The sequence below is a fragment of the Homarus americanus genome, unplaced genomic scaffold (assembly GCF_018991925.1).
Source record: "Homarus americanus isolate GMGI-L3 unplaced genomic scaffold, GMGI_Hamer_2.0 scaffold57980, whole genome shotgun sequence".
Taxonomy (NCBI): Eukaryota; Metazoa; Arthropoda; class Malacostraca; order Decapoda; family Nephropidae; genus Homarus; species Homarus americanus.
In genome coordinates, this window is record NW_024716703.1 from 14,389,819 (window position 1) to 14,403,332 (window position 13,514).

A 13,514-nucleotide genomic window follows, 5' to 3' on the forward strand; every position below is an offset into this window, starting at 1 on the left:
GAGTAGAACTTTATGACTATTACCAGTAACATCATTTATTTCAACTCTTGCATCACCTCTACCTGATACAATACCATTTTGCCTACTACCATCTGCCAATTCTATACAATGGTTAGAAGAATAAAAATTCTGATCAAATTTTACAAACTGGGATTTATCACTTATGATATGTGATGTCGCTCCACAGTCTACCAACAGGCATTGCGCATTTACATCACTACTTACATTATTATAAACAGAACTGACACTAGCTCTAAATGCAAGTGAATGGCTATCTTCTTCACTGTTAGTTACAGACTTTACTGAATTTTTTCTGTGGCAATAATTTGTATCATGAGTAGGGGATTTGCAGTTATCACACCACCTACTAGGCTTTGCTTCATTAGGATTATATTTGTCTTTACTTCTGCACTCAGATTTTCTGTGTCCTAATTTTCCACAGGAAAAGCATTTAATATTCATATTTTTTAATTTTGTATTCATCACATTATCTGCATCGTCACCTTGTTGTTGTTGACACTTTTCAATTTCTTCAAAACTTCTTAATGCTACTTTAAATTCAGAGAAACTAACAGCTATTTCTTTCTGCGTCACAACAGTAGAAAATGTCTTATATTTTAAAGATAATCCTTTTAATAACATTGCCACAAGTAAACTGCCACTGATGGTTTCACCTGCTAGTTTCAATGAAGCCGCTGCCGTTTCAGCCCGTATCACGTAGTCGGTAATGGCCTCTTCATTGGATTTCTTGAGTGACGCCAGTTCTGTATACAAGGCAATAATTCTTGGCTTGCTGCTGCCTAGATAAGGTTCACGGAGAATCTTTAATGACTTCCTACCGTCATCTTTGGCATCTCGGATGATAAGGGAAAGACATCTATCGTCGAGGTATTGGACTAGTTCTGCAAACACTTCAGCGTTCTTCTCCGTCACCTCTGCACCGTTTCCATCTTGATAACGACATCGAGAAGTTTTTGAAGTCTTAAATGGCCTAAGAACTTCACTTTCCACAACTCATACTTGCTTTCATCACCATCAAACACCAACCTGTGCCTGGGCCCATAACCTGTTGAAGTTACAATGTTCATTTTTGGTGGATATCAACGAAATATGATACGAGAGGCTCAGACAATGACAAACGATGTTGCTCTTTCCAGTATATTTTCGGGACCTTCCGTAAAAACAAAACAAACATAACATGCGCATTCAAAGTGGCGCTTTATTCCACAACTAACACAAAACATAATACAACATATTCACATAAATATGGGGTAACCTAGTTTATATCTAACACCGGCAGACAATGGATTTCGAGCAAACTCGACGGGGAGTGTTACCGCCACAGTAGGAAAACTAGAAGAGAGAGAGAGAGAGAAAGGGAGGTAGAGTGAGTGTTTACAACGAACTTTGCTGAGGTGTTAAATGTGAAACAGGTGGCCCTCGCCTCGGGGCTAACTAACTCGCTCCCTGTGGGGTTCAGAAGATAGTCTCTAGCCGTCCAGTGAGCTAATAAGTCCTACATTAGACCGGAAACACATAAGTTTTTATATGGTTTAACACCCCCACTGCACTCAAATATATCATATGTAGTTGTTAAGAGTGAAGGAACATACTGGTGAATTAATTATCTCATATGTAATTTGTACTCTGCAGGTTTTGACCGAATAAAGAACAATCGAGTCCTACGTGTTAGGGTCTCATTATCCCACAGTCGCTCACCTGGCAGTTATAATAATGTTGAAGGGATACAACTTTGTTCATTTATACTTATACTTATCACAATCTCTCTAAAAATACTTTAGCTTTCGTGTTTATTCAAGACATCTTCAGGTCATGAGACCCACTAATCCCCCAGCTAAGAAAGGGTGACCTGACATTCCATCAGAAGGTTAGTAATATGAGACCACTAATCCCCCACCCTACCTTCACCTGACATTGCGTCAGGTCAGGGCAGGTCAGGTACATGAGACCCACTAATCCCCCACAGCTCCATGGAAGTGGAAAATACCAGTCTTTGCTGTAACTCACAGCTTCATTCACGCCCATATCCTATAGATTTTTAATTTTCAAATATATTTATTTAACCAAGCTTTTAGAATACTATTCTGGATTATTATAGTGAAGAAATGGAGTTTCTAACTTAATTAGAACTGCATTTACAGACTGGTAGTTTAGACTGAAGAAAAATATCCCCAGCACCCAGAAACATTCTGGGGAAGTGGGTTAGTGTCTGTGTGTGCAAGATGTCTAGTTTAGACACTCTGAGACTTTTCCCAGTAACTGGAAAAGATTTTGGGGATAAGGAATTTTTCCGGGTTTGAGAAAATCATCTGGTTAGCCAGAAATCCTTCATCCCCAGAAGTGCTCTTCACCAATTTTTCTGGCTAATGGGGATATCACTGTATATCGCTTATATGCCATGTAATTTGTGATACAAATACCATATGAAAAAGTGATGAGATGGGCGAGATCTGCCTATAGCAAATATTCATTTGCAATCATCTTTTGAGAGTCCACTTGCAAAATAATACCCAAAAGAGAGGAATGAGCAAAAAATTAATAATTACCATAACTTTATATGGTTTAATATTTTTTATAGCTTAATTTATACAACAAAAGCTTGAAAAAAAAAATAACATACTTACCATTACATATCTTATCTTTTTTCATTTAAAGTTTTTCAAAAAGGAAAATTAATCCAACCTGAGAAGTTTAGCCTAGGAGAAGGGTGCTCCATAGTGGTAATGCGGTACTGGAGCAGATGGCAGTATAATGAGATAAGCATGATTATAAACTATGCAGTTATACAGTTCAGCATGAATATAGACAGTGTCGTTCTACAGTGCATGTAGGTCATGGAAGTAATATGCAGTTTCCTGTGTGCCGAGACAGTACAGATACACAGCAATGGTAAACACTACTAAGCAGTAAGGCAAATTGACCAAGGATAGTAAATAAACCTGTCTGGGTAGTGTGCCTGCTAGTAGGTGACTTGGCTACACAATTACTTGCCATCTCCAAGGATATTATTCCTCATTATCCCTCGTATTTCTTGTTTTCCCTTGTTTAGCGATGATTTCACTTGATGATCTGTTTTCAGGAATGCCTCCTGATTACTAAGCAAGGGATACTGTACCTGTGTAGAAAACATATTTTACGTATACTATACTGTACTGTATATACAAGGGGAACCCAAATAGAGCATGAATTTCACTCTTACACTAGTCTCTCGGAACGTAACCATCATGTATTTTCAGACCCTCCTGTTGACAATGATATTTTCTGTAATTTGTTATTTAAGAAATAAAACAAAGTTCCACTGAGTGTTTGCGAGTGTGCAAAAGCAAAACTTGATGTACTGTCGTCTACTGGTAGACCCAGAGTAACAGATGGATGATCCGGAGAGAGAAAATTTTACCTATCCTAGGTTCAAGAAACTGGAAAATCCTCAAAATTGGTTTGGTTTTAGTTTCACTTGTCCCAGATTTGAAGTCTACACTTGTATTACCATACTATATAACAGTATAGTATACTTGTACAGTGGTCCCTCAGTTAATGAACACAATTCGTTCCAGAAGGTCGTTCATTAACCGAAACCATTGTTTCAATGGGATTTTGGGTAATTGGTTCCAGCTCACCAAAAATTACATACAAACTAAAAATGAATGCAGTAAAGTACACTTCGATGTGGGTCAGTGACCTGTGCCCGGGTGGGCTAATCCATGTAAAAAAAAAAAAAAGGCTCCAGGTTGATGATGATGATGGGAATTAGAAGTGGGGGTGGAGGAGAAGGGAGAAGAGAAGGAAGTGGGGGTGGAAGAGAAATCTCCCCATGCTTGATGCCATCACTTCACCCATAAAATTTTAAGTTCACTCAGTGTAATTCAAGATTATTTTCTTTAAATCAACACTGCACTGTGCTATATATTGTCAAAATGTTAAATAAATTTCAGAATGACTAATAATTGTACTGTAAAAATACTCTGTGTTCAAGAGACCCACAAACAAGATGTTTCCTCCACTGAACAGAGATACAAACTGAGGCCTTGGTGGGTGAGTGAAGTGGCTGATGGGCGCACCAAAAACCAGTTCCCTGTACTGCAATTATGTTAAATTAGTGTTAAAATTACTAAAAATTTTAATATAAAACTTGGAAAATTATTGAATAGTACAACCTTCTTGATATTTACTCCAATTTTAACGAATGTAAGTCCTAGAACCGATTTCTGTATTGGCAGACTAATCTTCCAGCTGGTGAGCAAGCCAAAGCATGTCGAAACATTTTCGTAAGAATTTTGTTAACCGAATTTTTGTTCGTTAACCGAATTTTTGTTCGTTAACCGAAATGAAGATTCTTATGGGAGGTAATTCGTTAACCGAGGGACCACTGTATATGTACTTAGTTGTAAATTTCATCACCTGCCATTTGTGTTTAGTTATCGGTATTTACATTATCTATGTTTCTAAAAGTTTGAAATATTGATCCCGTTATCTCCTTTACAGTTTGCCGTGTGTGATCAACATGTATGGGCAGCGAGGCAATGGTAAGATACTGATTCACTTATTTAATTTGACACTTGTGGAATAATAGCTTGCAGTCTTGATTTTGTCAAATATGTGTATAAGGCAAAAATATTATTCAATTAATTTTTTTTTTATTGTTGGGTTTAACTAACCTATAACTGCTACTATAGGGCCGTTTGATGTGCTGGATAATAAGACCCTTGTCATTGACGCGATGAGTATAATTCGGTCAAAACCTGTTCAAGAACAATTCACATATAACAAATGCTGGTATATCAGGACACACAGTATGAATAGTACGATCAATATACAGTACATAGCCTGTTAACATCTTAAATATAACTCACATGTTACAACTGTTGATACATCAGGACACAGTTTGTATAATATGATCAATATGCAGTACATAAATACACTTATTAAAGTTATTTAGAGTTCTTAGAGGATTTAATAGTTCACACACGTTTTGGGGTCTAGGGTTTGACCAACAAGAACAAATATAATATCCTCTTGGTAGCTGTTGTCTCTACAGTAGAAGACGATAGACTGCCCTCCGACAGTCTCACAGCTGCTACCAGTGTGGCCGACGAGCCCATTTAAACACCTCAGCAAAGTTCGTTGTCAACTCTGTCTCTCCTCTCACCCCCTCTCTCTCTCTTTTAGTTTATCTTACTGTGGCGGTAACATAACCTCTTTTGTCAGTTTATTATTACAGGTGCAGTCCAGTACTGTACAGTACAGTAAGCCTTTGTTATTCGCGGGGGCTAGGTTCCAAGGAATGGCACGAATTGGCAAAACCATGAATAGCAACTTATACTACAGTACCTCAGTGCACTACTGTACAGGAAAGCCTTCGATAACGACTGTTCTCCTAACGACAATTCATAAAAAAAGACCCTGGTTAATTTATGACCCAATTTACACTATTATTTTCTTCGTATTTGCACTGAAAATAGATTAAAAAAAATAAAATTACATTTTCATATAAATAATAACTAATTCCCGATATGTATTATAAAAAAACGCCTTGCACACGTTGGCTGCCGGGCTAGTGAGTGGTGACGCCAGCATCACTAGTATAAACAGTCGCAACTTGGCGGGCCTTTTGTTTTCACGCATCTGAACAGGAAAAGGAGATAAACTTTTTCAGGTTTCTTATGGCATTTTTGCATCCATATTCAACATGAGCAAGAGAGCAAGTGATGGTAGTGCTGGTTCAAAAGCTAAAAGAAAGTGTATAAGCTTAGCCGAGAAACTAGTGCTAAAACGATATGAAAAAGGTGAGAGGCCTGTGGATATTATATGGAGCAAGCAATGAACATATTTTCTGAATTGGATCCATTAACAGAACAAAGCATTAAAATAAACAGGGACGTGAAAAATGCAGCTGTGCAAGGTTCTTTTGACAGCTTTATTATTCGAAGGCCTAAACCATCAACTTTAGCTCTACCATCAAATTCAGCGTCATAAGCAGCTTCAGCAACAACTTCAGGTTCAGTAACAGTCTCAGCAACAGCTATGATATCTTTACGGAAAGCTACAGCTTCAGTCAAAGTTGGGCCTAATGACTTCATCATCGCACAACATTCATTGGCTGTCCTTATGTTTTAGACTTTAAAACCATTGGTGAGTAGAATTTTGTTTTACATTAGTAAATATTATTTAAAACATATATAATAATAATAAAAAATAATAATTAACGGTTTATTGAAAGAGCTTGGCAGCCAGAAGGCTGAAAATATACAGTTACATATTTGGGGAATGGGTTTCGAATTACAAATAATATACAAGTAACGTAAGTGATACAAATAAGATATATAATAACTAGATGGGGAAAAGCTCAAACTACTGTGCATTTCAACATAGTGACAGTGCAAGAAGTAGTATTTACTGGGAGTGAATACACTGGTTTATTACAAGTTATTGATAATTTTTACAATGGTTGGGACTGGGCTGTTCTTATAGCGATCAGTTCGTGCACGTATGGGCTGGATGCGGTTGTGGTGTCGAACAGCAATTCTCGGGCTAGGGATCTCAGGTGGTAGTAGGAGCCGGTGTCAAGGATGGTTTAGAAGCTTCTTACCAAATTTGCAGATGAGGTCGTGGTGATGGTCAGTGAGAGTCGAAAGGGTCAGTGTGTTGAGTGTTTCTTGATATGTGGAGTAGGAAGGGGAGAGAATAATCTGAACAGTAATAAGTGTTGCTTTCATGTTCTTATGTTGAGAAATGATGATGTGTTTTCACATATGTTGGCATTCCCAATCCGTCTCGATTTTTCTTTATCATTAGTGGTTAGCTACTCCTATTGTTCCAGTTATTAACTTTAAATAACATTACTTATAACATACATAATCATTTTTTTACATTAATTTTACTACAGCTACAACCAGGGTCTTATTTTCTTAATTTTCTTATGTAGAACCATCATTACGGATGTAAACACTAACGAAAACAATGCTTTCTCGTCTCGTCTTGTGTGTTTTAATATTCTACATATTATTAATGAATTGTATTGTTCAATTTGCATATACAGTGGTCCCTCGGTTAACGAACACAATTCATTCCAGAAGGTCGTTCGTTAACCGAAAATTTCGCAAACCGAATCCATTGTTTCAATGGGATATTGGGTTATTGGTTCCAGCTCACAGAAAAGTACATACAAAGTAAAAATAAAATATGCGGGAAAGTACACTTACTTTGAGGTGTGTATCTAGAAGGCTCCTGGTTGATGATGATGGGAATTAGAAGTGGGTGTGGAGGAGAAGGGAGAAGAGAAGGAAGTGGGGATGGAGGAGAAATCACCTTTCAGGGGACCCATGCTTGATGCAGTAATTTCATCAATAAAATTTTTAGTTCAGTAGGTGTAATTCAAGATTATTTTATAAAATCAACACTGCACTATATATTATCAATACAGCTCCTCCCCGACTTACGACCTACTCGACTTACGACCACCCGGACATACGACCACCTCAGTCGTACCAAAATTTTGTCAAATTACGTATTTTCGAGTCCCAACGTCAGTGATTGCGCTGTGTACTGACAAAACTTTCGTTTGTAATTTACTTTAAAATGGCTGGCAAGCATAAAAGTGAGAGTTTTGTGGTGCTGAGAAGAAAAAGAGACACCCATTTTAGATTTTCTACGTATTATTTAAGCATTTTTGACTTGGGACCATTTCAACTTACGACCTGGATTTGGGTCTCTAACCCCGTCGTAAGTCGGGACAAACTGTATGTTAACTAAATTTCAGAATGACCAATAATTTCAGTGTAAAAATGCAAAAATATTCAAGAGACCAACAAACTCGATGTTCACTCCACAGTAAACAAAGTTGAACTGAGAAGTGTTGGTGGGTGATTCGATCAGCTGAAGGGCACACAAAAACTGTTCCCTGTACTGTATATATTATCAATATGTTAACTAAATTTCAGAATGACCAACATTTAAAAAAAAAAGCAAAAATATTCAAGAGCACAACTTTCTTGATATTTACTCCACTGGAAATGATTGTAAACATAGAACCTGTCATGGGTTGCGTTAGGCTCACCCTCGCAACCAACTCCAAAGTTTGTTTTACTGGAGATAAGGCACCCGGCGAGCCATGACTGGGACATATATTTTCCATTAGTGGTATGTTAGCCAGCCAATAGGGGGAGGCCAGTGAGACAGTGTTGTACTGTTCATCGCCTCACAGTGTCATATTCAATAATACAGTGTTCAAGTGTATGCTTTAAAGGTTTATCACAAAGTTTACATGCTGAGTGTTCCGGTATGGGTACAGCATGACTAACTTGCCAGATGTGTCTGTATCCTAGCCTAATTCTGGCCGCGACTACATCACATTGTCTGGTTCTGTCCTTATGCTGGCCATACCATTACCTCTCATCAAAATTTGTCATATTTACTAATGCTACAACTGCCAGGTCTCTCTGCATTTCTCAGTTCTTCTAGATCAGAGCTCATGATTCTGACTGGCCAAGGTCATGGTCAACGTTTTCTTTATTACATGCCTCATTGGCCAGTCTATCATCACGGTCATGATAGCTAATTCCAACATGGGACGGAATCCACACAAATTCGATATGACAGTTGTTCTCATTGGCATTTCTTTTAATATCACATATAACTTGAGACATCGAACCTGACGGGCTGTTCATTGATTTCAAAGCACTTTGAGAGTCACAGAATATCACCCCACCTCCATTTTCTTTGAGGTAGTCTGTGGCTAAGTAGATTCCAGTTAGTTCAGTTTGTGTTGTGCTGGCCCAGTTGTTCAGCCTTTCCTTGTTTGACACTATCATCTCTTTTTCTTTATATATTACAATTGCACAGCCTGTTCTACCTGTGTTTGTCTGCACAGAACCATCAGTAAAAGCATAACATTCACTTGATTTAATACTCTCTATGTGTTTGTTAATAGTTTCTAGTGTGACACATCTCATCACATCGGTGTTTAACATTTGCTTACTACCAACAGGAGTGTAATAAATAGGAACTGATATATCCAGCCAAGGAGGAATGGCATTAATGGGTTCGTCTGGGGTGATTGGGACATTCAGTTTCAAGAGATCTGCAACACTTTTATGAAGCCACGCCCCAAAGAGTCTTTTGTGGAAGGTCGGCGAGATAGTTGGGATTACTTAGATAGAACATCAACTCAGTTTGAGCTGTAGTTTGGGGACCATTGTTCTTCAAAACTTTGACACAAAACATGGTATTAAGTAGAGCTATCCTCTCAGATAGGGAGGGCAGTCTGAGCTCTTTCCTCATGTTTACAATTCTGGTTGATTTTGGGCATCCTAGAATGATGCGCATGGCTTTATTTTGCACTACCTCAAGGCTGTTGAGTTGTTTAGGCGGAATAGTCACAAGATGGAGAGCATGATAGTCAACTACAGAACGAAGGAAGTGAAGATAGAAAATACGAGCATAGGTGATGTTAATTCCATAGCCCTTGCCAACAAGGGTTCTGAGGGGTTTAATGCTCTGCATTAGTTTGTCACGAAGGTTGCTGACAAAGTTTGCATCATTCACACAAATTCCAAGATATTTATAGGAGCTACATAGTTCCAAGGGCATGCTGTTAATGTTAAAGTCTAGATGCAGAGGGTGAGCAGGACGAAGATTGAGGACCCTCGTTTTGTCATCAGATATTATGAGACCACATCCCACAGTCCTCCGAGCAAATACATCCAGCAAGGCTTGGAGCCTGAGCTTGGTCTGTGTCATAATGCAGATATCATCAGCATAGCATATTACAGCCTCGTTTGGCTGAACTGGAATGTCAGCAATAAGTTTGTGCATCAGTATATTAAAGAGCATAGGACTTAACACTCCTCCCTGAGGCGTGCCAAGCTCAAATGATCTTATTCTGGCACTTTTGACCCCCCTAAACAGAACACTGGCATAGTTGGACAGATAACCCTTTATCCATGTCAGGAGGTTACCTTGGATGCCAAAATTCTCTAGTTACTCAAGTATAATGTCTCTATTAGCTACATCAAAAGCTGATTTAAGGTCTATGAAGGCTGTTTGTGTCTTATCTGTTGAGTGAACAAGATATTCTGCAAAGCATGTCTGTGTGCTACGCCCGAGCATGAACCCATACAGATTAGGGGCCAGTTTGTCTTTGACTTGAAACATGAGACGGTTAAGAACAACTCCCTTCTCGGACTTTACACATACAGGATGTGAGTGAAATTTGGAGAGTTAGCTTTAGGGATTGGTACTATGTTTCCATGAGTCCATGTCTTAGGCAGAATACCCTGTGTGAGGCTCATTTGATACAGGTCAAGCAGTGGATGGTTAGGGACATCATTTAACAATCTCAGGGTGTTATAGGTTATGTCATCCTCACCAGGGGAGGATGATTCACCTTTTATTAGTGCTGTTGTTAGTTCGTGGTGCATTATAGAAAACTGGTTGGTAAGGTCTGGTGAGGAACAGGCTATTTCAATATTGAAACCCCTATTAATGCGTGTGGTGTTAAGATATTGCTGTATGTCAGGAGGCAGGGAAGTGATTCGTGACACACTAGACCATTGGTCTAATAGCATGTCAGCATATTCTGCAGGGCTGTGATGAAGTTGGACTGGGGTGGGTGACTTGGGAATGGCTCTAATTTTGTTCCACACTTCTGCTAGAGTGGTTGTTCTATTAATCCCCTGTAAGAATTGTTCCAAGTAGGTGTTTCTCGCCTAACCTTTGAGTTCACCAGATTCTCTGTTAACTTTGAGGAATGCCAGGAGGTTATCACTAGTTTTATTTTGCTTATAAGTGTTGGCAAGCTGTTTTACCTTCTCTCCTTTGTTGAGGATGGGGTCATGTGTCCACAGTGGTGGTTTAGTGCTGCCCCCCTTCCTTCTTGACTTAACCCAGGTGGTATAATATGTGGTAATGACATTTACAAGATCATAGCAAAATTCATTCACTGAGCCAGGTGTATATCCAGCATACCATCTGTGGATGTAGGCCTTAAAGTGCAGTTTAAGATTATCTGGGATGTGAATTCTGAGCTTAGGATGGGGTTCACACTTGACATCAGCAACAGTGCATTCAGTAAGTATTGCATAATGATCACTGACTAGGTGGTCTGAGATGACCTTAGCCTTGACATTACTGTCTACTAGGTTATACCCAATCACATAATCAAGTCTGTCCCCCATCAGATGTGTCACTTTGTCTGTATCGTATACAGTGATATGATTATTGATGTAATTCACGAACACCCTCCCATTATAGTTACACTGGACATCACCGAGGACAGTGTGATGAGAGTTAAAGTCACCCATACACAGCATAGCATTGTTACCTGATGGCTTTGGTAACATTTCCGCTCGCAGCTCATTACTCCGAACATAGATGTTATACAGTGAAAATTGACTGTTTGCTGTCTTTATTGTAAATTGTTGATGGTGAATACTTTCATCATTGTGAGTTTTGATCCATTTACAGACCAGACCATTCTTTACATAAGTGAGCAGGCCACTTCCTGCTCCACTATTGTATGCTGTAAACCCAGCTATCCTGGGTGCAGCTTTCTTTTGAGTACTGGAAGTGTAAGGTTCTTGTAAACCAATTGCATTAGTGTTAAAAACTTTAACAAACCATTGTAGGTCATTAATTCTGTGGTTAACACTACCGGATGCTCCATGAAATGAACCTAAGCGTTCGTGTTACTCGTTTCACCTTGAATTTAGTATAGAGAGTTGCGAGTTGGCTTCATAGATCAACCTGACCAATAAGTTAACCATTTCAAATTCATCACCCCTGGAGTTCTTGATAATGCACCTCATGGCCCTTATTCCAGTAGGATTTTTATACACAGGTTCCTTCATTAGTCCTGCGAGTTCCTCCTACGTAAATATTGGAAGAAGTACAGTCGACCCTCGTTAATTCGGACCCCTTTAATCTGGATTTCGGATAAATCGGACGAAATCTGAACTGTCCGTATCAAATTTCTGGTTCTGGGATTGTCCCAGTTGCAATAGGGGTTGCAATTTCAAATTCTGTGTCACTACTAAGGAATAACGAAGTCTGGTGCACAGCACTCTAAGATTAAGAGAAAACGGACGACTCAGGCGTCCTGAAGTGAGAGAAAACGGACTCCTATGACGGGGCACTCAAATAAAGAGACATGTCTACATGTTTTGTGGACTACCCACTGTACAGTATTGATCGTATAATTTTCATCACTTTGTAATAAGCCTAGTCATGCCTATGTGTGTTTCTGATAATTACCATAACATTATATATTTATATATTTAGCGGTTGTACAAACACAAGGCCTCACACATGCCACTCGGACTGACAGACTTGACAAGTTTTACCAACCATAAAGACAGTTGAAGCTTTAAACATCACTCACAATGGATCTTGAATATTCCAACTGTAACCAGACATACCTAAGTTGTCTCAACAATTGCAACCCCAGTTGCAATATCAAATTCTGTGTCACTACTAAGGAATAACAAAGTCTGGTGCACGCTAAGATTAAGAGAAAACGGACGACTCAGGCATCCTGAAGTGAGAGAAAACGGACTCCTATGACGGGGCACTCAAATAAACATACACATAGCCATCCCAGACCCACAGCCTATATGTATGGTGCAAGACCGCAGTCCAATGCATACAAGTCGGGCAGTCAAGCGTTGGTTTGAGGCGCACTTGCAGATTATTTTATTGGACTGGCCCCCTAAAGGAGCCGATTGTAATCCAATAGAAAATCTATGTGCGCATATGGTTGTTGAATGGGATGTTGAGGAGAAAACGAGTGAGGCAGTGAGGACACACGCACATAATGTGTGGGAGGGAATAAGAAGGAGGCCGAACATCTGCAGCAATCTGGTAGATTCCATGCCCACCAGATTGCATGAAGTTATAGCAGCAGATGGAGGTTGGACACGGTATTAACCTATGGTCAAGAATCAAATCTCCGCCCACGACGATGCCTTGTAGGGGGTGGCGGGGGAGTTAGCTCTCTGGTGTAACCTCGTTGGGTCCACATAGACTTCGTTTCCTAACTCTCGGGAATTTGTCCAGGATTTTACCATGTGGTTTTACGTCACTTCACATAAATATGCTTACAAAATCTATGCATTAATATGCATAACTCTTGGGAATCTGTCCAGACATTAAATATGTTATATACTACAATAATCACATTGATATGTTTACAATGTTTATGCATAATAAATGTGAAAAATATTTTTGGGGTTTCAATTAACCAATAGTCATGCCTACAAAACAATCTTGATGCTCTAAGTGCGTGTATGTGTTAAATAACGAGTAGCTGATTCACATTATTTTGGTAAATAAAGAAATGAAAAGCAAGCACTTAGCCATATGGATATAGTTACACGAAGAAGGGAAATAAGGATGAACCATGGTTTTGATGGAAACAATGTGCTCTGGGACGATGCTCACAATGACTAATGGGAGAAACCTCTTTATGAATAATCTTACCTACTAAGGATGAAGTTTAATGT

General features: G+C 39.0%; 1 protein-coding gene across 1 annotated transcript in view; it reads left to right on the top strand.

Moving 5' to 3' along the window:
* LOC121858299 (ATP-dependent DNA/RNA helicase DHX36-like) overlaps nucleotides 1–13,514 on the top strand; it is a 61,449-nt gene that overhangs the window by 14,696 nt on the left and 33,239 nt on the right. The window contains exon 2 of the mRNA XM_042354626.1: nucleotides 4,504–4,544. Within this exon, the coding sequence (XP_042210560.1) occupies nucleotides 4,523–4,544 (22 nt within the window). The 5' untranslated portion in view covers nucleotides 4,504–4,522. The remainder of the gene's footprint in view (nucleotides 1–4,503; nucleotides 4,545–13,514) is intronic.